Below are 25,179 nucleotides of genomic sequence, written 5' to 3'. Positions count from 1 at the left end.
TTCCTTAACTTCTTGTTTTAATGAAGCTGTTTGATATCGTCACAAGCACATGTGCATGCACATGCAGTCGCCAGAAACAGAGATCCATGACCCCCTTACCTAGTTTTCCTAAAAGGCAACTTCTTCCAAAACCACAGCACAATTATCACCACCAGGATACTGAAGCTGACACAACCCACCAGGGTTCTCAGGTTCCCCAGCTGTGAACATGGGGCATTTTAATTGCTGGAACATTCACGGGGAAATGTGTTAAGGGGCAGGAAGTACGCAGGTCTGGTAAGGGTAAAGATACAAAGGTGGCTACCCTTACCATTTGTGAGATACAATGGCTCCAAAAATGCATTCATGACACCAGAAGTACCTAGACCCTAGCAAAATAAGGACACCAGTTGTGCCCTCTCCTAAATCAGTGGCACAAGTTAGCGCCTGTGGTGGGGAGGGGCACAGGATCCAGGGTCAGCCACCCTAGTTTCTGACCTGGCTCCAGTTTCTTGCCAGCTTGGGCAAGTCCCTGGGTGCTCCAGTTGCTTGTCAATAAAACAGGGATTAAAAAGTACACTTAACCCACAGGGTTAATCTGAAAATTAAATTAGACACAATACACCTAAATCTGTGACTGGCATAGAGTAGGTTCCCAGGAAAAATCCAACTTACATGACTTACTGGCCGTGTGGGGAGAAGGCTACAGAGAACAGATGAGCAACCTTGGGTGGAAGCCAGGCTCTCTGTGGCCAAGGTAGGGGAAGACAGGTAAGGAATGGCCACTACAGGGAAGTCTGTACGGTGCATGCAGGGTATGGAGTGGGCAGGTAGCTAAGGAAGACAGATGGACCTACTACCCTTTGAAGTTCAGACACAAATGGGACAGGAAAGAGAACCTGCAGATGAAGGTGGAGGTATAGCCACCTATCTCATCACAGGGTCAGCACGAGGCATGTATAAATGACTATGTGGAACAACCAAGGAAACGGGTGGCCAAAGTGACAACGGAGTAAGAGCAGTGGATAGAGGACCTGGGCAAAGCAAACCACTCCTATGCAGGCTGCAGGAAGTCCTAGTCACACCTTTCCCCTTGCAGGCTGCAGGTTAGCATACGGCACTTGAGGACAGACAGCCTATGGCTTGGGCTTTTATTCTTCTTGTCAGAACTCCAGCTCTTGTTCTCATTTTAATGTAAACTGTTACAGTTAAGCATTTTCCCCCGCCTTGTTGTCCTTTTTCCATATCAACCCCAAGCATGCAACCCAAACCAAGACATATGTCAACCACAGCATCTAATTTTAGCTCACAGAACAACAAATTCTGATTCTACATCAATCGCCACTTGTCTCTCTCCACCACTACAGCATCAGGGACCTTCTCCTAACAGAGGTCACAGTGAACACTCCAACAGTTCTATGTGATATATTACAAAAAGAGCAGCCCACTGTCCCCAAGTCCCTTGCTCCTTACTCTCTAAAGGCACTCTCTCATTCACTGTTTCTGTCATCTGTAATTAACGTGCCCATCGCTGCACTTTCTGATTCAGAGCTTACCTGCTGGCTTTCCACCATGAAGGGTGATGAACATTCAGTTCTCTCCCACCTCCCACCAAGACCTTACATACATATTTCCTCCAATAGCAATGTGAGCAAGTATGATCTGTGGTTGTACTATGGAGGGAAACTTGGAACAATCTAACAAAATAAGAACTGATGTCAGCAGACATCATTAAGAATCCACGTTTAGCTCGGTAGCTACACACAGTCACACAGAGATATTTATAGACAGGTGTACATGGAAAGGTTAGCACACACATTTCCTTCTCTGACACCTGAGAGGGTCTAGAAGCAACAAGCACACACTGTGCTCCACTCCTGGCTTCTAATACTATTATCCAATAAAAAGAATCAGGGCTCCTTAGAGAAATGGCTGGTTGCAGGATTGGAACAGGAAAAACACAAGATTAGATGAAAGAGCTTATAGTACCAGAAAGTATTCAAAAGACCTTCACAGAGATAGGGTCAAGTCAAAGGAACCCAGGAGTCTACTGAAAAAGCTCCCAATGACAGCAGCATGCTGGTGATTATGCCTGTAATCCTAGCTGCTTGGGAGGAGAAATAGGAGGATTGCAGTTCAAGGCCAGCCAGGGCAAACAGTTCAAAAGACTCCGTGTCCAAAATAAACAAAGAAAAATGAACTGGAGGTATGGCTCAAGTGTTAAGAGTGCCTGCTTTGCAGGCATGAAGTCCTGAGTTCAAACCCCCCATCAAAAAACAAAAAAAGCAAGCTCCCAATGACAAAACTTGAGACATGTGAATGATAAAATACAGTGGAATTATAACCCAAAGTATAAAATATCCACAAGGTGATACTGATATAAATACCTGAATATTAGTCAGCCAGAATGCATAGTGATTTTGTTCCAGGATTTTTGTTAAAGAAAACTTTGAGTCTAACTCAGCTGTAATTCTTTGAGAAAAAGTTTGTAACAAAACTATAACTGGTGAAAAGGTACATCAGAATTTCACCGTCCAAAAAATAAAGTTAGAGATTTTCTACAAAATATAAGATAGTAAACGCTGAATACACTGATACCCAGAGGAATAAAGAATGAGTCAGCAGGCAGGTAGGTAAGAGTCAAGTCTCCAAACACTTTCAGCAAATGCTCTGCCCTTGGGAAGGAGTGACTGGACTCACTGATTTCCTTCCAAGGAGTACAGTATAGAAAGAGGGAAAGAGATGGGGGGTTTGGTGGGGAAGGGGGCTTTACAGTGAAGAAATGGATAATACTCCCTCAGCGTGGCAATTCAGTCAACATCAATAGTCCCAAGTAATGGCAACAGTGTGACCCCCTGGTGTAACAGGACAAGAACAATGCTTCACTTCCAGTCTTTCTCCCACAACCATAACCTCATCTAATCGAGAGGAAAACAAGACAAAGTCCTGGACAGGGTCACCCTACAATATGGTAGCTTGTACTCCCTAAAAGTGTCAAAATCATCAGAACTGAGAGACTGTCACAACCAAGAGAAACGTAAGGAGCCATGACGATTACATGTGACATGGGGTCCAGGATGGACTAAAGCATGGACTCACTTTACTAACAATCCGAATTAGTTCACTAACCATGACAGACTCATCATGTATGACAAATGATGAACGGACCACGTTGACGTATGGTGCTAGTAATGGGGGAACTACAGGGGTGAAAGTCGTGGCAGCTCTGTATTACCATCTCAGTTTCTCTGTAAATCTAAAATTTTTAAAAATTGTTAACATTATCCTTCACTTTGTAATCTCACATTTAGGACAACCAAAACATCAAAATGAACAATCAGCACACTGGCTATAAAATACAAAAGACACGAAATTCCATGAGCCCACAACAATAGGCAAAGATCAATCTTAAAAAGAAAAAAGTCAGGAAAAAGGAGAAGTTTAACTTGCACCACTGCAAATGCACTTACAGCAGTCCTGCTCCAAATACCGGAATCAAGGCCAAAGAACTTAGCACTGATTCTACTTTGTAAAGGAAAAATATTGCAGTTGATAAAAAAAACTTTCTATAGAATGTCCTTATCTTGCCATCCCAATGAAGTAACCATTTCCAGCACAGTTCGTGGATAGAGGCTGAGATGCTCAGGAGATGAGGATTGGAAACAAGGTGGTCACAGGTGCCAAAGTCTCCCCCATGGACGACACCACTGAGATGGTTCCTATCAGACAGCCAGGGTTACCTCATCAGTTAAACCTATTTTTCATGCCCAAGCAAAGTATGAAGTGAACTAAGCTTGTATAAGCTCTTCTGTCTGATCTCCAGGGTTCTTTGCACAGTAAGCAAGGCAGATAGCTCCTTCATCACAAGTGGGATGTGTAAGGGACACTATGAGAATGAGGCGGCCATCTTGACTTGGAATCAAAAGCTAGTGTGTGGTGTCTTCAAGGACCCAGACTAAAAGTAAGCTGGCTGGCTTAGATAAGACACCAGACTGTCAACTGTGTGTTTAGCAGGGCTTATTTTTACAGTGCAAATGGCTCAGTGAATATGCCACAAGTTAATAACTCACTATGAAAGAAGGGTAGCTGTTTATTCTTTGTACTTTGGGGGTGATAAACATGGTGGTTCCAAGAGTATAACCAACCAAGAAAACACTTTCATCTGACTCAGATCTCTAGCCCAACAAAACCTCAGGTGGCACAGAGGAAATGGGGCAGGAAAGGGGGGGAACAGGCATAGACTTGGCAGTTTAACCACGAAGCATTTTAAGCTACTTCTAATCTACCCATTCCTCTAAAAAAAGACCTCATGCCCAGCACGTCTTGTCACCTTCCACCATATAGAAGAATCTAGCCAGAATTGGAGCTGCTCAGTTTTCCCTTTCTCTTAGTCGTTGCAGCACCTAGAACTTGTTTCTCCTGCCCTGGCAAGGCTGGTGAGGAGTTAAGGCCTCAGGTGCTGCCCACACCTACCCTCTGCCAACACCCTCCCTCTAGTTGTGCCCAGACCCACAACACACACAGCCAGCAGCCACTGGCCTCACAGAGGGGAGGAAGGAGCAGGGCCTTCTAGAGGCCTGGCCTAAGTGGGGAGGCAGCAACACCCAGGCCCGTGAGTCCCCCGCATGGCAAGATCCATCAACTGTCTACACCTACCGGGTATGAGGCACTCTTATGAATAGTGAGAGGGACTGACTCGTGCCATGCTTAGATGGTGCTGTCCACACCCCCGTGCTATAGCAAAGGTGAGGGTTGTAACAATAGTAATAATGAACTCTTCCACAGCTCCATCTTCCCCAGAGAGAACCCTAGCATCCCACTGTGCACCACCATCCACAGCCTCTCTCCCATGACTGTCACTCAAGCTGAAGGTAAATCCTGGCAGATCTGCAAGTCCACCCACCAAGGTCCTGCTGCAGGAAATGCCCAGGCCTAAACAATATCCAGCCACCCCAACTCTGTCTTCCCAGGAGAAACCTCTTCTTTCAAAACTTGACTTTCAAGTCAAGATTCCACTGGGAATCTCCCTGGATGTCCCCAGCAACTTGGTGGCTTAGTCTTGGGGACTTCCTCTGCACCCCATTCCCTTCACTGACATCTGGGTCATTTGGACACCTCGAGGACATCCCCGCTGACCAGCACAGTGTACAGGACAACTCCCTTCACAAGCAAGAGTCCTCAATGTAAAATAAGAAGTGAGCAGATTCACAGAGCATCTGAATAACCAATCAGAAAACAGAGAGAATCTACACAGCCTCGCTCAAGTTCACTAATGAGATGAGAAACACCTAGCTGCTGTACCACAACAATATACAGAGAGTCTACAGGCAAGAGACCTGACACGGACCAAATGGAAATCCAGCCTTGGGGTCTGACAGCCATGTGACAGGGCATCATGCAGGATGAAAAGCTTCCTGAAGAAACCCAAACCTCTTCCCCACACACAGCAGGAGCTGGCCCAGCCTCACAAGGCAGTGAGCTGACTTCAGGACTTTGTAAGCACTAGGACACACTTGTTACCTGCCCCACAGACATAGTGACAGTAGCACATAGTTACCTACAGGGTAAACTCCTGCAAATCAACACGTGACATTCTGTAGTCTACTATAAAGTCCTGTTTCCTAATCCATTTACGGACTTCCTTTAATAACTCAAAGTGAGTTTTAATTTTTCATTTTAGACTAGCCTGTTTGAAATGCTCTACTCTGTTGAACTCAAAACATCTAAGACAGCTAAACATTCTTATTCCCTTAAAAACAAAACTTAATTCATGGCCAGTTGTGGTGTCATGAGCTTGGAATTTCAGCTATGCAGGAGGCGTAGATAGGAGGATTGACATCCAAGGCTAGCCTGAATAAAAGCACAAGACCCTGTCTGAAAAATAACTAAAGTAAAAAAGGGTTGGAGGTGTGGCTCAAGTGGGAGAGCATCTGCCAAGCATAAGCCCAAGTGCAAACTCCAGTACTGCCAAATATATATATATAAATGAAAAAAATAAAAACTTAAGTCGGATGCACAGACAGCTGAAACCAAGTATGTGTTACTCCTGGCGTGCTTTCCCTCACAGTGCAAAGCTTGCCAATTTGACAGCACTTCCTAAATATCACAGCTACCTGGGTCATTTAGACTAATGGCCAAGTCTTTGGTCCAGCTTCCCCAATTCACCTGTATAAAATCTGCCCTGCTGTTTGTGTTTTCCAAAATAAGTATCCCATTCCCCGCTTGAAGTCAGACAGACCCAAGGAGCCTGGCTCCTGCTGCTTTTGCACACACCCTACAGGTACATACTGGCTCCCCAGGACAGCAACCTATTTACGCTACACTTTGGATCTGTCACTTTACAAGGTGGACAGCAACTCTCTGTGCTGCTCCCTCTGGCTATGTTCCACTTCACTTTCGAAAAAATGTTCTCCAACAAAATCAAACTGCAGTGCTTCATAGCTCTGTTCCAATGCTGAATGTGAGACCTAAAGATAAAACATGTTTCTATCACAGAGGAATAAAAGCCATTTCTACTGAAAACACTTTACAGATCCTAACAACAATTAAGACAACAAAGTCATAAAGCCAATACTAGGAAAGGGCGACACGAAGTTACTCTTCCCCAAAGGTGCTGCAGGACTCTCTTCATGGACAAAGCCACAAGTCAGAAGCATCACTGTGAGTCAGTTTTCTGCAGGGCAGACGACTCATTCCAAGCCACCCTCAGGTGTGCGTGCTGCATGGCTGTCTGGCTTCCTGAATGTGTCTGCAACCACGTCCTTGCATTCACTGCACAATTTTCTCACAGAGGCTGAAAACGGTGCAGAAGACACAGCAGAGGGCAAGACATCAGGTCTAACAAGGCAACAGGAAAGATGAGACACTCGAAAAGCGTGACCTTTTCACGTGGTACACATGCTATGCTGCACATAAGTCTCAGAAATGCACCTAAGAATATAGAAAGTTGGGCACAGTGGTAGCAAGCCTGTAATCCCAGCATCAGGAGGCTGAGGCAGGTGGGTGGCAAGTTCAAGGGCAGCCTGGGAGAGAGGTAGATATTTCATAGTTAAATTAGCTACTGATTGCAAAGGTTAAGGTGAGAACTTTGCACCCTCGCCATCAGCAGGGGAGGGACAACATGACCAGATGTTCCAAGACACACACAAGCTTCTGATGCTCAGTCTGTAACCTAAACCTCACCACAGAGAACAGGACAATCTACAAAGTAACTGGTCAGAAATACCAACCAGGAAAAGAAAGGCTGACAACTATTCCAGATGAAGACTCAGAAAATGAGACAAAAGCAGCATGGACCACTGAATGCTAAGGCTGAGAAAGGCGAGGCCAGGGACTGGGCTTCTGTCACTCAGCATGGGGAGACTGCTGGAATGCGGAACTCCCAAAGCTGCTTCAGAGATGCTCGGCTGAAGAGGTGCGACATGAACTTCTAAAATTCACACGTTTTAGCAGTGTTTTTATTTTTAGCCCTAGACGTATTTAATGTTAAAGCTTGTACACTCTACTACGAGAAAAAACAAAGACCCTTGACCTTCATGAATTTAACATTTACAGTTTTAAATACACAATATAGTTACTGTGTATTAAATATTTAATTATTAAATATATTTTAAAAATCATAAAGATCCAAGAATCAAGTGCAGTGTGCACACCTGTAATCACAGCACTCGGGAGGCTGAGGCAGGAGAGCCATGAGTTCCAGGCCAACCTGGGCTACCGAGTGAAACCCTGTGTCAAAACAGGAAAAAGGAAGAAAGAAAACAAAGACTCATAGACTGAAATACTTTGCAAAGAAACTAAGTTAAGACAGTAAAATCGCATGTGCCACGTCTCCTGTGAAGGAAGAAAAAACAAGCTGACCCATCCATTACAGGCGCGAAATACAACGATTTCAGCTTTTTCATCAAGTGAAAAGGAAGATGATGGTGAAGGTACGGAATTCAGCAAGAAATCCAGACGTCGTGGGTTCCTGGACACACCTTCCTACTGGGACCCTCAGGCACCCGTGCAAGTGAAGAGGGCCTGTCAGATCCCACCCGTCCTGAAGTCGTTCTGAGACGTGCTGGAACCAGCCCTACACTCACGTCCTGTACTCAGGCGCACATTTAATTCTGGCGGCCGTGGGTTTGAACTCGGGTCCCCCTGGCTGGCGAGGCCCCTTGCGGGGCGCCCCAGCCCCCTTACCGCTCGTGGGCAGCAGCTACAGGATTAGACCGGGCGCCACAGAAAACGCGGACAAGCAACGCCGAAGCGAGGGCATCACCGCGTGCCGACTGTCTTGGAGAACGCAGGACGGCGACCCTCGGCGCAGCAGGGGAGGTGACAGAACGTTAGGACACACGCAGTCAGACGCACGCACGCACAGACGCAGACACGCACACGCGGGGCCTGCCGCATGCACACGTACAGACGCACGGACTCAGACGCACGCACGCACGTACAATGCACGGACACAGACACACGCACGTACATACATACACACGTACAGACGCACGGACTCAGACGCACGCACGTACATACACACGTACAGACGCACGGACTCAGACGCACGCACGTACAATGCACGGACACAGACACACGCACGTACATACATACACACGTACACACGCACGGACTCAGACGCACGCACACGTACAATGCCCGCACTCAGACGCACACACGTACATACACACGTACAGACGCACGGACTCAGACGCACGCACGTACATACCCACGTACAGACGCACGGACTCAGACGCACGCACGTACATACCCACGTACAGACGCACGCAGGGACTCAGGCAAACGCACGCAGGGACATGCGCACACACACACACAGACGGGCCGAGACATGCGCACATACATGGACGCAGATGCACACATGCATACATACACACGCACATGTATAGACACGCACAGCAGGGACGCAGAAGTGCACACACACGCCTATACGCACTCCCGCGCGTGCCAGGGCTCAAAAGTAATCACTGGCTTGCTTTAAAGTGACTGAGCACCTCCTGTGCACTCATCTTCCAGTGGGCACGGGATGGTATCAATGACCTAAAGGTTCGTGTGAAACATGCTATCAGGCCATGCTGGGAAGGACAAGGCACTTGGGAGGATGGCGCTGTGGCCAGAGTGACCCTGAAAGACCTGTGTAGGAAGTGCCCCCTGAGTAGAGCCCACCGGGGAGACAAGCATGGGTCAGGTGGATGGCTGGCCATGAAGGCTGACACGAGCTGGCCTGGATTTTCTAACAGGATTGTCCACGACGCAGACAGCGAACATGGGAGGAGCAGGAATAAAAGCAAGGATCTTGGCTCGGGCCTTTGCAACAGCACGGAGAGGCCCAGAATGGCAGCGTGGCCTCAGCTCATTCCCCAGATGGCTGCGTGTAACATCTACTGAAGAGGAGGATGTCCTTTGGCAGTGACATCGACAGGACTTGCTGGTGGCCTGAGTGAAGGCCAGCTCAGCTCCCCCACCCACCCCGCAGGGACCTCGCTGTTCCTGGGCTTTCTCCTGACTCAGCAAGCTGGGCTGCAGTAACCTGCAAAACCAATGGTGAAATGTAAAACGCATCACAGTCTCACTCACCCAAGTTGGGATCTGTAGCCTGGCGTTTCTTAATTTTAGCTTCAGAAATTGCAGAATAATAGGCACAGGTCATCTTGATCAGCCACGCTGCTCGAACCATTGGCACTGAATATTTAGCTAAATATGCAAAGACATCCTCTTTTTTACTGAGAATGGGAACCTGAAACAAACAATATTTATGACTGTACACTCACACACTGATCATTGCTAGACAAACTTACAGAGAGAGAAGAAAAAAAGAGGCTCAGAGTTACCTGGTGCTATAAGAAAGTGTATACATGTTCAAAAAGTACAGTTTGGTTTTTTTAAAGGAACACTTTAAGCCAACTTTCATTAAGAAAAAAAAGAATCAAAACTATGGCACAATGGCAAAACAGTTTCATCAGCTGTGCTATCTTATTTATAAAACAAATTATCTTCAAATTCTCGGATGCTGAAAGCTACTCATCTTACCAACAGAGTAAAGAAAAATTATTTCATGACAGCTTTCCAAGGGGTTTACCTCAAAATTGGAAAGGACAGATCAGTGAGAAATTCTGTCCAGTACCTTTAATCTACACCCACGTCTAACTGCAATGCTTCACGAGAGTAAAAGTTTCCAGAAAGCTTTGAACAGTGCCTTTAGCCCAAAATTTAAAATAGAGGCAAGATGATGGATCTGTGAGCGTGGCTAATAAACACTGAGCTCGAAATAGCTGGGTAATTAATTCACTAGAGGGAAGTAGGCACTGGAGGCAGTTAATTATTTGTTCCAGACCACAAATGTTCTATTTAGCAAATTAGTATCCCAATGTATGGCTGATTGTCTTGAAAGAGTTAATTCTTTCTTCCAGAAAACCTCATAAACATCCTAGGACTAGCCTGTTCGTCTATACAATCTGTTCAATTTATGAGAGTAGAGAAAAACCACAGGCCACAAGAATTAGCTGCGGTGGGCAGGATGGGGCCAGTGACACCCACACCAGAGGTGACCCCATCTGTACTTCTTTCCTAGCCTCACCTGTGGGGCCAATCCCAACCCTCCCAGACTCTTTGTTTATGAACTCTGGTAATATCAACTCTACCCATACCTCAAGGGTGGGAATGAGGGTAAAGCAAAGGAACTGTGTGTATCAAATCCTAACACATTATTCTGTTGCCAGCTCCAGGAATTCCTCCACATCACACAGAGTATTTTCAGGCCATGGATTTGAGATCTTGAACATCAAGAGTCCTATCTGGTCTCCCTAAACTCTCACTGATACTGTATTGAAAAATCAAGGCTGCCAGTCAGCTGATTCACACAGCACAGCATTTTTCTTTTAGTTCATCAAATCCAATTTATACCCTGCATTTTTCTGCCTTGTATATTACAAAATTTGGTTACTCATACACTTGGAACAAAGTCTGAGACTAGAATCAAAAGATAAGTGCTTTTTGAAAGACCCCCTAAAAACGAGCTAACTATTTTACCTGGTCTTACCGAAGAAACAGCAGGCTGTTCCAAAGCTGAAAGAAAATGGGATGCAGTGTACCCAGGCACAGTATTTTACGGGTAACTGAGGAGACTTTGCATCACATACAGTTCCCATCTCTAGCCGACTTAAGAACACAGCCCCAATGGTGGAGGCAGCTACCCTGCACAAACATCTGAGAGGGAGCTGAAGGCTGGATGGCTTCCTCTATGTGGAACACAGGAAAATATCCTGGAAATTGAGCTTCAAGGCTCTGGATTTATGACTATCGTAAGTCGGGACAGGAAAGTAGAGGGTTAGACACTCAGCTCAACACCTGAGCAACTGCCTCTCACTGCATCATTTAGTGTGGCATGAGTGGCTTGAACTGTGGCTGTCCAGCCACAGAAAGGGTACAAGACCAAGGCCTGAAATCATAGGCAAGTCCAGGTAAAGTTGCATCTCCAAAGAGGCACTGCTAGTAATGGCTCTCGTAGATGGCTAGAGGATTTTTTTGAATTAGCAACTGTCAGGAGGAAAAAAGGAAAAACACCTGAATGTGTGAAACATTTAGACAAAGCAGCATGCAACACTGAGGCCTAGCCTCTTCCACTAACTGAACAAAGCAAACTGCTTGCTGGCTGAGCTGCTCCAGCAGCAGAACCCTACAAGAGCTGCGTGACTTGAGCCAAGGGCTTCAGAACCCAGAGGAACACTGGGGAGGGAAGTGATTCAATTAGGGAAGAAGGCAAGTATGGGTGGTTTTCTCAAAGATATGGTCTGGGCCAACTCAGGAAGGAAATGAGATTGACACCATGATCTCCATACAGGGGTAGATTCTGAATCTTGGCTTCCAAGTCAATCCAGAGCTGCATCCAAGGGCCAAAAGACAATTAAGATACCTGGTATGTGCTTTTGCCATCTATAAAAGGGATGTCCTCCTGACACTTGTCCCCTTGGAAGCATGTCACCATCAACATCCTCTGCTGGCTGAGCAGGGGTAGAGCAGAGAACAATGGCCCCTGAAGTAACCAAGTGAGAAGGAGAGAGCTGCTCGGGAGCTAGATGAACACCCTGGCTGCAGAAAGTCTCCCTTCCAGGTCAGCCAGGCACATGACTGAATTAACAGTCCTCTACAGGCCTTTCCGTGGCTCAACAGTTGCAGTGCCATGGAGCCTTAAAAGAACAGAAAGCCAGGTCAGAAACACAACACGTCCCATTCGGGAAACTATTCCAAAGACTACGGAAGAGCTCAGAGATGACTCAGGGTCACGGCAGGTAAGTCAAGGTTTTCTGCCTCAGGCCATCTCCTAAGTTTGAGAAGTGTCTGAACTTTGTACTAGAAAGAACACTGGGGAGAATGCAAACTCATCCACTCTGGAGAAGGGAAGATGCTGCGAAGGGGAAAGGAGGGCTCTTGAAATACCTAAGACACAGCACGGGCAGTAGTCTAATAAAGAAAGCATCCACATTTGCAAAGAATGAAGGTCAGGGCTTACCTGAGGGACACCTGGCTTGGCCAGAGGCAGCTCCTAATAAAGAAAGAAGAACGACAGCTAATGTACTGCACCATGAATCATCTCCCTCCTACACGACAGAGCCCCTACACCCCTAAAGCAAAGGCTTACGGCCCTCATCAATATCCATTCTGAAAACATCAAAACATGTACTCTCAAAGCTTGAAATAAAGGGAAATGTAAAAAGGTGCCAGGATGGCAGCACGGGGAATATGAACCATCAAATACTGAAGGATTCCCTACAACTGACATGGCCATCAGGTACAATCATTCTGCAGGCTTTAGTGGGACTCCAAGGTGAATGTCCACCCCTGGAGAAGTGCCACTCGGGCCAGCTGAAGGAGATGGCAGTACTGACTGCAAGAAGAGACAGTTAAACCCCATCTCCTGCTTTGAAAGGTTTCTGTAGCCTTGAACTGCTGAAATCGATCCAAGGCAATTCAAAGTTATGACACTGAGTAAAGTAAAGCCAAGGGAAGGTACAGGCACTGTATTCAAAGAGTTGCTTCAGAAAACAAAGAAGTATCCAAAGGAGACTCTTCGAACTGGTCCTGGAACAGGTGCAAATGAGCACTCAGTACTAAGACCCCCAAGATGGGTGCCCTGACAGAACGGGGCAGCAGGGAGATGAGAAAAGACCGCAGGATTATCTCAAAGGTGTGTCAGAGTCAGAGATAAAGACTAAGAGGGAAACTTAGAGCTTCTCTTCCAGATTTTCAAAGGACATTTTGTATTGTTTGGACTATAAGATTATTGAGCCTGTATACTAATTACTTCGTACCAGAGGAAAATGATCAAAGGCAAAGATTGTAAAAGAGCTTGTACCACCAACCCAAAAAAAGCTGGAAGCTATGAAGAAACATACCCGTTTTGATCAAACACTTTTTCAAAAGCAAGCAAGACAAAACCAAAGTCTGTATCTCTCTTGGTTGGAAGACTTAGCCTGCAGCATTTGGACGGGTATTTTTAAAGACAAGGCAATAACCTCAAAACAATGGATCTTTTTAACCACGTCTTGGTCATCTTGGCCAAAGAAAACTAAAAATGTAATAGGAAAAAAAATGAAGCCTCTTCTTGGTTTTAAAATCTAGTGTGTCTAAAGTCCACATGAGCTGCTTGCTGTGTGGACCATTTGTGTTCATGGGTGTCCTAAGCATCACACGCAATCAAAATGAAGGGCACAGGGTAGGGGTGGCCCCGGTCGGTGTGGTAGTCAGGGGAAACAAGTGCATGCACACTTGAATGTCATCTCAGCTCCACGTTTATAACCACAACTATAGCAACATAAATGCTTGATACCTTTTTCGCCAAAACAGCAAGTGGTTTATTTCCTGCTAAGTCAGAGAACCAACTGTGGATGGCACTCTGAGATCGTGCAGTGACCAACCAATAATTGTCCTTTGCATTAACTTGGGGTTTCTTCTTTCCTGTGTCCTGGAAAGTGTTCAGTTTTAGTTTCTCAGCTAATATGCTGCTGAAGTAAGCGCCGATCTGTGAGAAGAGACAAGACAGACCATCAGCAAGTGTAAGCACTGTGTGTTCTGGCTTTCCTGTTTTCACTGAAAAGCCTCCCAAGGCCCACCAGAAATTACAAAGGGAATTTAAGTCCTTGAAGCCAGGAGATGTGATTTCCACATACTATTGCGATCTAAAAACTCACACCCAGCTTTGTTCTGCTATTGACAAGTAGCCAAGGAAAAAAGAAGAGCCTTAGAAACCTCTGGAAACATGAAATTAATTACATCTCTGCTCTGATCTGCAGCTGTGCTTTCTCCTTTCTCATACTGCACACCGAGGTGCTGCACATGGGAAGGGAAGCCCAGTAAATCACAGTAATTGTTCTTTTTCTTGTTTCATCTTAATAGCATGTATTTCTGGAAAGGAAATTGTGTTTACACTTGATGCTTTTTTAAAGAGTGTCTAGAGAAACTTATTTTAATGGAAAATTTCAAAAGGTACAATTAAACTAGGCTCTAGTTTGACTGGGCTGGCACCTTCATGAGTACAGGTGTTTAAAGAGGAAGAAAAGAAAGCTCATGTTACCTGGCCTGAATGGAGCAAAGTGGCCAAGAGAGCTTCAGTAAACTGTCATTTCATTTCCATGTTATTCAAAGTATAGGATGAACAAGGGGTGGAGAAAAGGACAGGAGAAGGCATACCAGAGAAGGAAGGGTTTGATAAACTTTAGGACATCTGCAAAGAACCCGCTAGAATTTTCGAGAGCCCTTGCATCACATTTTACCCTGAGAAATTTTTAACAATGACACAGATAACTTCTAACAAATCCTCCCATAAGTTTATCAAGCAGTGGCAACTAGGAGTAAGAAAAATCTCTACCCTGGTGCAGCAAAAGAAGAGTCATTAGTAGTCATGAGGCAGAAACCACGGAGTCCGCAGTTGTCAGCCATTGCCAAGTTCGTCTACCAGGACAAAAGTTGGCAGGACGTTTTTCTTGTGAATCGACATTCCCTGATTCTTGTCCCTGATGCATGACACATATGACACATAGGGTACTGATGCAAGATGGGGACAAAAACTAACCTAGGAAAAATCTGAGACACTCTTCTTTAATGAACAACTTTAGTTTTTCTGTTGTAAGAAAATGTTTGCAGGACTTCCAGGGAATAAATTAAATGCAAAACTGTAGTTTACAAACAAGCCACTAGCAGCAAATTGTTTAAAATTTCTCAATTGATAATTGGTCTTTGCACCAAGGGCTCTAAACACCTACCACTACAGGCCTTCTCATACCTAAAAGGTCTCATGTGCAATTATGTATAAGCACTTTAATCATAATAAACAGAGGAATAAAGATGGAGAAAGTAATCTGAGCAGTCACTCTCTTCTTAGTGACAGCCGTGGAACATAGAAACCACCTAGGTTTTAATTCCTGGTTTAAAAAAAATGTGTGCAGTAAACAAAGTCAAAATTCTCAAGTAAGCAAGAGCGCAGAAATACACATTAGGGCTTCAAAAAAATCAAAACATGATTGTAACATTTAATTTGTTCTTTGAGACAGGTGTTATTTTTTTGTAGCCCAGGCTGGACTTGGACTCGAGTTCCTCCTGCCTCTACCTCCTGTGTGCTGGGATTACAGGTGTGCATCACCGTGCCCAGCTCTATAACATGTAATTTTATTGCATATGTGTTGCAACATGTTGTAGCAATAATATATATATGCACTATTCAGAAATCAGGAAATACATTAACAAGAGGCCAGGTACAATGGCTCATGCCTGTAATCCTAGCTACTGGGGAGGCAGAGATCAGGAGGACTAAAGTTTAAGGCCAGCCCTGGCGGAAAGTTCACCAGGCCCCATCCTCCCGAGATGCGGGAGGCACCCTGCCATCCCCAGCTACTCCAGCAAGCACAAACAGGAGGACGGTGGTCCAGGCCAGCTGGAGCACAATGCAAGACCCCACCTCAAAAATAACCCACACAAAAAGGGCTAGCAGAGAGAGTCTTCAAGTGGTAGAGCGCCTGCCTAGCAAGCGTGAGGCCCTGAGTTCAAACCTCAGTATCACAAAGAGAAAAGAAATATAAAAAAGAACCTCACCCCAACCCCAGTTGCTACCTCCAAGTACTCATTTTGTTAGCCCCTCGTGTGCCCTTCCAGTGTTTCTGTGACAGACATGAGCAAACGGACGCATCATTTCCCCTTCTTGTGTGAACAGCTCTGGCTGCACACTCCACTCAAGTCTTCTGGTGTGGAAGCAGATACATGGTGGCACTGTGCAGACGTAACTTCATTTCATCAAGGCACTGTCAGAAGACATTTGGAGCACCTGTTCCAAACCTTTGCTATTATGAATAATGTCAAAGTGAACAGCCATTCACATGTGTTTTATCAGACACGTGCAAAGATAGCTTTAAGGTAAATTTTTAGAATCGGGATGGTACAATTCTGAGGTTCTAATAGCACTGCCATGTTGTCTCTAAAAGGTTTATACTGGCTTTGTTTGTTTGGCAGGTCTAAGAATTGAACCCTGAGCCCCACTTAAGCTACCTCCCCCAGCCCTTTTTGTTTGCTTGTTTGTTTTTGAGATAGGGTCTCACTAACTTTGCCTGAGCTGCCTCTGTGAGGCAGGAGTGCACCACCACACACAGGCACCATTTTATATCATTTCAAACAAGGTATAAGGTTAAATTAAACATTTGTTTTCATTCACCTAAAGCTATCTGGAACATAATTTATCTGTAAGAACATGGGAAAGGCTCGAGAGTTACACTATCATTTCTGTTTCACGTGTGTGGCGTCCAATTCCCCTCAGAAGATTCGAGTCTTTGAGAAAAAGCAGAACTTGTCAGTGATGCTACTTTCATTTATTCAGTTATTTAATCTGACATAAAACTTGACTCTGAGAACCAAGAACAATTTAGGAGTTCATACGAAGGACAGAATATTCATATTCTCTGAGATGAACTAAATAGAGTAATTCTCAAATGCATACAGTGCAGCCCTAACACCAGTATAACTATTTGACGACCAGGCTTCTAAAGAGAAAAGGAAGGTTAATGTGGTCACGGGGGTGAGTCCCTAATATACATGACCACCTCCTCCTAAGAGGAGGAAGACACACCGAGGAGGAGACATGATGCACAACAGGAAGACCATGTGAAGACAGAGAGGTGCTGGACTTGGAGACACCTTGACCTCAGACTTCCGCCATCAGGGTACGAGAATAAGTTTCTCTGACCTACACTGCCCAGTCTGAGGCGTTCTGTTTCTCAGCCCAAGCAGGGGAATACACCCTGTTGACAGGTAATATGCCTCTGGGAATCTTCCTAAAGACAAAAGCTGTATGTTCAAGTATGACTACAGCCTCTTCATAAGTAACCCTAAGAAACTGGCAATAAGCTAGGTGCTACAGTTTAGAGATTTCAGTGAATTACAGCACATCAATGATGAAGCGTTATTGTGAATCCACCAGCCAAGAGGAAAAGGGCCTAAAATAATGGCTCATGTTTAAAGACTAGACAGATCAGTTAAGGGAGAAGAGGGTGGTAAGTGCTGTACAGCAAGTGGATGTACTGAGGGCCCAAGAACTACAACTTGCAACGGCTAAACAGTGGTGGCATGTGTTTTACAATTTAAAAAGAAATGCATACACCTAACTGCAGTTAGAACAAAGTTCACAATGATTGGAAAAAGACAAACCTACACAAGTGTTTGGTCAATGGTGCTATGTGCAGAAAGCACTTCTGTTTCCTTTCACATCTTTTAAATAGCATTTCGGGTGACAGTTCTTCAACCTTCAGTTATATAGATGTGTGTGCACAGGTGCACACAACAGAGATCTTAAGGATACACGAGTCTTCAGTATGTACATCCCTGGGAAAGGGGAAGAAAGTACAAAAACTTACCTTTATGTGTTTTTTGTCCATATGATGTTTTCAACTTTGCAACAGTGAAAGTATTTTACTATCCAAACAAGACTAACTCAAAAAGGATTTTAAAATAAACCCTTAAAAATTCTATTTTATTTATATATCTAATAACATAGCCACACAGAAAAAGGCATTTAATTCAATAATGCAACATTCTGACTATATATTTTTAATGAAAACTAGTAGTCTAAAGACAAAGTAATTCAGAAAAATGTAAATTTCATATACTGACTTTTTTGTTGAACTGGGACTGATATAGTTTATTCTGGAATTTTTTATGTATGCTGTAAAATAAAGCAAACAAACACCTCACTTTAGGAGAAGGAAAAGACAAAGAGACATCCTGTGGTACTGAGTAGGAGTGGTAGCAATAGACAGAGAAGGTAGGTAGGTCAGGGTAGAGAGAGAGAAGTAGCTGCATGTTTGCCAACTCTGGCCACCGAAAGGGCCTGCAACTGCACCAAGCGTGCCTCGCACACAGGGCTGGCACAGAGTAAAAACGAGGAGCCTGGGCTGTGTGCCATGCCAGGTGTCGAGGTGCTCGAAGAATGGCAGGGGTACTTCACCAGGGGTAGGTTAAAGATCCCACTACCCCACCATGGGATGACTTGAGCATCCAATGGGAAAGTAAAGGTAACAGAGCACAGCACATTTGACTTATTTTTAAAAAGGAACCCATAGCCAGGCATGATTGACTCACACCTGTAATCTTAGCTACTCGGGAGGTGGAAATTGGGAGAATCATGGTCCAAGGCCAGTGTGGGCAAGAAGTTAGTGAGACCCTATCTCAACCAATAGTTGGGGCAGTGGTGTGTGCCTGCCATTCCAAGCTGGACAGGAAGCTGAAATCAGGAAGATCTCAGTTCCAGGCCAGCTTGGACAAAAATTTAGTCATTCAACAAGCGTCAGAAGGCTAAGATCACTGGGTGAAATTTTACTGGAGAAAATGATACGCACATGGTCTCGACAAACTGTTGTGTAGGGGCTGGGGGGCAGGACACAGGCATCCAGAGGTAGGACACAGGCGCGTCTGGGGGCAGGACAGACACAGGCATGTCTGGAGGTAGGACAGACTCACTTGTGTGTGTAAGGGGGCGGGCAGAGTAGGACATGTGCACAGCACGCATGAAGCCCTGGGTTCCATCCCCATAACAAGAATGATTAAGAAAGGGTGACCGTCTGGAGATGTCTGGGAGGTAGAAATCACACTTCATAATGGAGGCAGATGCAGACGTGGTACGCACGTGTCTGAACACAGCCAGTCACAGGGCAGACCAGGATTGCTCACTGCCTGACACAAACGCTCAGCCCAACTCTGTCATGAGAAAACAGGGATCTGGGAGGCAGGACTAGAATGTACAGCCCACCTAGACTCTCCACAATGGCAGTCACGAAAGCCTTACAACACGAGGCAAGGTGGGGATGGACGTGACAGCTGGTACAAGGCCGCCCTGGCTGGACCTTACTCAGGACTGTACCCAGGAGAAAGGTCCGAGCTCACAGTGTGGCTTGACCACCACCAGGTCAAGGACAGGGACTCTGTGGAGGATCGCCAGCATGACAGGAAGCACGGGTCGGTGGCATTACCTTGGACGGGTTAATGACGATGTTTCTGGCTGATCCATGCTCATCTCCGGTGAAGGCGGGCTGGTTGTTGAAGCCTTGCTTCACATTCACAGCGGTGAGCTCGTCCTGTTCAAGACAAGGTACTGGTTAAGCAGAGCTGGAAAAGGTTCCATGGAACCCAGATGCTGCAGCCCAAGTCACAGCAGAGTTCACAGCACCACAGGAGCCAACTGGCAGAAGGACAGCAACCAAAGAAGGCAGGAGCGAGGTTAGAAACCAGCACAGAAGTGTATGGGGAGAGAGGGAGACCAGGAGGGAGGGAGAGAGGGAGGGAGGGAGAGAGGGAGGGAGGGAGGGAGAGAGGGAGGGAGGGAGAGATGGAGGGGAGAGAGGGAGAAGCACCTGTGAGCAACAACACTGGTTCTGGTGGGAGGGTACGTGGTATTCATTTTCCCAGTCTTTTAACTGTTCCCTAAGTTTGGAACTTTTAACTTATAAATTAGGAAAAGAAAAAAATGAATACCACTCCCCCACTGCCACCACAAGCAGAAATGAAGTCAGAGGTTTTGGACTGGAATTGTTCCAGAAGAGTCACGTTTGGACTCAGCCCTCTTGGTGGCCCCTATTTTATGTTCGAGAACGCTGTTCACGCAAGACCCCATAGTGAAGTGATAAGTGGTTCCCAGGAGCAAACTATGATTCTAGCCACACATACCACAACCTACAGCTGGAGAGACGCTTGGAGCTTGGTGACACACTGAGTTCTGCATACATTTTGGCTCACCAACTCTGAGGCCACACCCATTTCACAGACAAGAAAAGTGAGGCTCACGAAGCTCACGCAGCAACTGGGCAAAGCCAGCACTGAAATACCTGCCACCCTCTGAATCCTAAACTGGAAAGAGAAATATCTGTGCCACCAAAGAACTAATGCCACATGAAAACGTTGCTAAAAATACAGAGCTACAACTCCTACTCTCCGTCTTCATACTGGGCAGACATAGGAAAACGCCTCCAAGGTCACACCACATCAAAAATAGCCCAACCTTTTAAAAAAAAAAAGAAAGAAAATAAAGACCACCTTGCCCTGCCCAGCTTACTGCTGAGTTATAGGACTAAATCAGGATCGCCAAAATACAAAAACACAGACTGGAAAGAATTTGGAAGAGCTGAAGGAAATGAAGTTGCCTCAATGGAAGCATCAGAAGCCAAGAAATGGTCTTCGTGACTTCACGATTAGTGAGGAAGCTTGGGAACAAAATAGTTTGTGACATTTAAGCCCTGACCAAAGTGTCCACAGGTCACCTTAGCCAAGAAATGAGGTCTGCTGGAGACCAGCCATGCAACTTCACTTAATGATGTGCGCTCTTACTAATAACTGTTTTGGCGGGCCTTCAAAAGACCACGCTACAGGACATGTGGCTCTACAGCAGTCCAGTCTCCTCCAGGCAGAGCTCACTGAAATCGTGATCCCCACAGAAGATGAACCTCGCGCATGTATCAGAAGGCGCCTTGGTCTGCTCCAGCACTCTCAAATCAGTTATTTGAAAATCTAGGGCAAAACTACATAATGCATGTTTTAAGTCAGGAAGATTTCCATCAACTTAAAGCAAACATGGTAAGGAAGTTTGCTTAGCCTCATAGCGTAAAACGGAGGCAAGGGGAGTAGACATTCATTTTTGATTACTCAGGAACCCTAAGTAATGGTGTGTGATTTTACTGTGTTCAGCTTCATCAGGAGGGAACTGTGAGGCTCTGGAGATCTGCCACTTCTACCAAGTGCTGCTTCTCTTTTTATTCTGAATGGACTCTGGCTCAGTTAACTGCATTTTGTTGGACTGCTAACCTCCCCAGGTCAGTTTCCTACAGAAACTAAAGAAAAGAAGGTAAAACAAAAGTGCATCACAACCAAGAGTTGCATCCTGATGGTCTGTTCCCTAAAGTTTCTGAAAAGAGTGAACAGAGTTAAGAAAAAGATTCAAATCCCAGCGTGTCACTGCTGTGGTCCAGACAAAGGACTGACACCCTTTGCTAAAGAAAATGGTTCTCTCTGACCTGAGACATCCATAGATCGATTGTCTAGCAGGTGGGTGGGGACACGAGTACTGAAGGGCACTGGGCATCCTTCAGATCCTCAGAACTAAAGACAACGTGTTATGTGAATCCCAACAACCAACTCCGGCAACCCTGCTCTGCAAGCCTTTGCCAAGTCTAATTAGGTAAGAGTAGAAAGGAGAAAGTCCCAATTCTGGAACAGCGTGCCTCCACAGCCCCCAAGCCAGAATCTGTAAGGCACACAAATAGCTTCTTCTTGTACAAGCCGTGACCCTCTTCCAGGAGTTTTCAAAATGAAAGAGTAACAAACAACCAAAGTTCTCACAATGACTTTCCTTACGAGACTTCAACATCCTGCCATACATCCTAGCTCATAGACATTCTTCCTGTCTGCAAAGGTGAGACTTCTAAGACCCCAAAGACCTGGGGACACACACAAGGCCCATCAGGATCTGTTCCTAAGTCTGTGCTCTGGCTCTCCATCAGTAAAGCCGAACTCTTTCCACTAAAAATGCCCAGTGGAGTAACATTAACATTCCTCCATAAAGAATGAAGTTATGTCACTTGCAGGAAAATGCATCGATCAGGTGAATCAAAAGAAGCCAGGCTGAGAAAGACAAATATGGAATCTAGTCTTTAAAGGTGAGCAACAGGAATGTAAACAGCCCTGTTTGGAAGGAGGTGCCAGCGGGAGGGTGAGGGCGAAAGGAGAAGGTTGGAGGGGCAGTGTCAGCATGGGCGAAGCACTCTGCATAGAGCTTTGAAACTTTTCAGCCAGGGAGAGGGAGGAGTAGGGTGAATATGATCGAGGTACTGTGTGCATGTGTGCAAGGGTCATGATGAAACCCCTTTGTACCTCAGTGCCACATTCAGAGCCAGAGAACAATCACATCATTGGAAGAAGAAAAAAAGGTTGAAAATGTTCTCATTGTACATGGAGGGAAAAAAAGTGTTTTTAGTCTCACACATATACATATGTATCACACATACACATGTGTGGGACAAACTATCTTCTCAGTCAAGAGACTGGAGCTGAGAACAGGGAGTCGAAGTGTTCACCTGTGATCCAGGAAACACTACTCCACCACATCACGTGTGGAATATCAACAGGCATATAACACATCCAGTCCCAAAGTAATCTGACCGTGGAAAAAGGCAGACTCATACCGCTGGCCATTGGTTTAAACTAAAATACAAGCTTGATGGCAATTTTAGGGAGACTCAGACACTGAAGCAGAAGCCTAGAAAAGAGCCCGTGTCAATGTAGAAGTCAGGATCCACATTACATTTTCATCTTCAGTGCTGATAGAAAAATCAGACCTCTGATACTTTGGGTAAACTCCAAGTGCATCTGTAAATCTCAAGCACTTACCTTGCAGCTCAGAAAATGATGTTATTTTTTTGGATCACTTTCAAAGCAATCTTAATTTCAATAAGGTATTTCATTGGGGAAGTGAAAACATTTTGATACTAGTTTAGAAACTGCTTAAGCTCTTTCTCACTCAAGAAACAAAAAAAGTTCAGTTTCATTAAGTTCCAATGACCATCTCAAAGGCAGATAACAAATGGCACAAAAACACCTGCACAGGTACACATACCTTCACTGACCGATGCACAAAACACCTGCAGAAGTTCCCAGTTTTCTCAGTCACCTAATGTGTAGCCAACTCAATGACCACTCAGTGAAATGGACAGAAATGTCCACCAGGGTTAACAATGACAGTCCTCTATATGCTCGTTGGGCAGGCTGGTTAACTTTCACCCCCACACTTCATCATTAAGCAATCCCATCTACACATCTCTCAAAGTGTGTCTCACACTTATTCCTTGCCTTAAACTACTACATTAGCCCTCTAACTGTGGCCTTAGCAGTGGGTTTGGCCACTGCTCCTCACTCACCTGACTTCCTCTGTCCTGCCCTCTGGCCCTAGATGAATCTTCTGAAACACTGTTTTCTGCACTACCTTACCCAAAAGCCTCACAGGGTTTCTACTTTTCTTCCTCCAAAGAAGCTACAGAAGCACCTACCCTAACCACCACCCCTGACCTTCCTTGCATGTAACCAAACACAATGACCTAGGGCTAAGTATCTACTTAGTCAACACCCCCAGCAATCCAGGTCAGCATTCTGGCTGGCTTCTCTTCTCAGTGCTGGAATCACAGGATCTGAGATGGAGTGCAGAGCTCACACCTAGGCCTGGGACCACAGTAACTGACCCCTGTCCCTCAGCTGCCCTGTTGAGAAGGCGACAAGAATAGCTCACAGTGCTGAGGTTACGGAAGATGAAATGTACAGAGCTCAGCATGGCGCCTGGCCCATTACTAAGTGCCCTGTAAATGGCAGCCACTGCTATGGCTGTTTTCTACTTGACTATTATGTGCTGTTCACACCCTTATCTTTTCCATGCCATTTCCAACCCTGGGAGGGCGATCATGGAATTTTTTGCGTTTTTTTTCAAACCACAATCTGGGCTCCCTGTCCTCCAGTCAACAAGTAATTACAAACACAGCACTGTGCTAAGAACTAGAGAACCCACATAAGCAAATGGCGAGTGTGGTAAGTGCTGCTTGTCCAGAGAGCAAACAAGGGCTCAACCTCATCAGTCCTCCTGGGATGAGTCCTGCCTGGGAAGCAGGAGTCCATGGCGAGGGGAGGCCTTACTGTGGAGAGGCCTGACCTCTGGGAAGAGATGCCAAATGACCCTAAGGAGACTGTGAAGATCGAGGATATATACTGTAATTCCCACAGCAACCACTAAAAAGTAACTAAATTCTCAACAGGTAAATTAAAATTAGAATTAAATAATCCAAAGAAAAAAGGAAACACAGAAAACAAAAAGAGCCCATCTAAACCCAACCACATCAGTAATTACAGTAAAGGCTGGTTACACAGTCATGGATTAAGAGAGATTATCAGAAGGGGTGGAAGGAAAAAACACAGCCCAGCAATATGTCAGACTTAAACTATGAAGACATACTTAAATGCAAAGGTAAGTCAGCAGTCACAGATGGTATACAAGGTGGTATATCATCCAAACAATGAGCATACGAGGGCTGAAGAAGCTACACTGATACCAGACCAAGTGGATTTTAAGACAAGAAGGACTGTCAGGGATTTAAAAAAAAAAAAAGGGCATGCCACAATGATGCCAGGCAGGACAACAATCACTGGTGACACGTACCTAGCAAAAGTGACAGTGGACAGGGCTGGGAAAACAAAAGACAAATGCTGTCACAGCGAGGGCAGGAGAGAACCTGTGAGGTCAGTAGACCAAATAAAGAATTCCATCTTCCTCACAAGAAGGAGGAGGAGACAGGAGTACACAGGACTCTTCTGGTGAAAGAGGAGAGAAATGGCAAAGTGAGGCCACGGGCCAGGGAAAACTAAAACGTGAGAGCCTGGTGCAGGTCTCAATGACCCAGTACGAAGCCAGCAAAGGATGGAAGTGAAGATAAGAGGAGGAATTGCCTTTTGTCAGTACTAGGGTTTGAACTCAGAGCCTCACGCTTCCTAGGCAGGTGCTATACCACTTGAGCCACCCCGAAGCCCTTCTGTGTTATTTTTGAACAGGCTCTTGCCTTTATACCCTGACTGGTCTGGACCACGATCCTTCTGTTTACTGTTTCCATGTAGCTGGAATGACAGGTGCAAGTCACTGTGTCC

General features: G+C 45.5%; 1 protein-coding gene across 14 annotated transcripts in view; it reads right to left on the bottom strand.

The window, feature by feature from the left end:
* Positions 1-25,179, bottom strand: part of Med12l (mediator complex subunit 12L) — a 265,230-nt gene that overhangs the window by 222,787 nt on the left and 17,264 nt on the right. For 10 of the 14 annotated variants that reach the window (XM_074059704.1, XM_074059708.1, XM_074059713.1 and 7 more), the window contains exons 3-6: positions 19,482-19,586; positions 13,805-13,996; positions 12,488-12,520; positions 9,556-9,715 (exon numbers count right to left, since the gene is read on the bottom strand). In XM_074059704.1, the coding sequence (XP_073915805.1) occupies positions 9,556-9,715; positions 12,488-12,520; positions 13,805-13,996; positions 19,482-19,586 (490 nt within the window). The remainder of the gene's footprint in view (positions 1-9,555; positions 9,716-12,487; positions 12,521-13,804; positions 13,997-19,481; positions 19,587-25,179) is intronic. The other 4 variants (XM_074059707.1, XM_074059709.1, XM_074059712.1 and 1 more) reach the window with 1 other exon arrangement.

The sequence above is a fragment of the Castor canadensis genome, chromosome 17, assembly GCF_047511655.1.
Source record: "Castor canadensis chromosome 17, mCasCan1.hap1v2, whole genome shotgun sequence".
NCBI lineage: Eukaryota > Metazoa > Chordata > Mammalia > Rodentia > Castoridae > Castor > Castor canadensis.
This window is presented reverse-complemented; position numbering and strand designations above follow the sequence as displayed.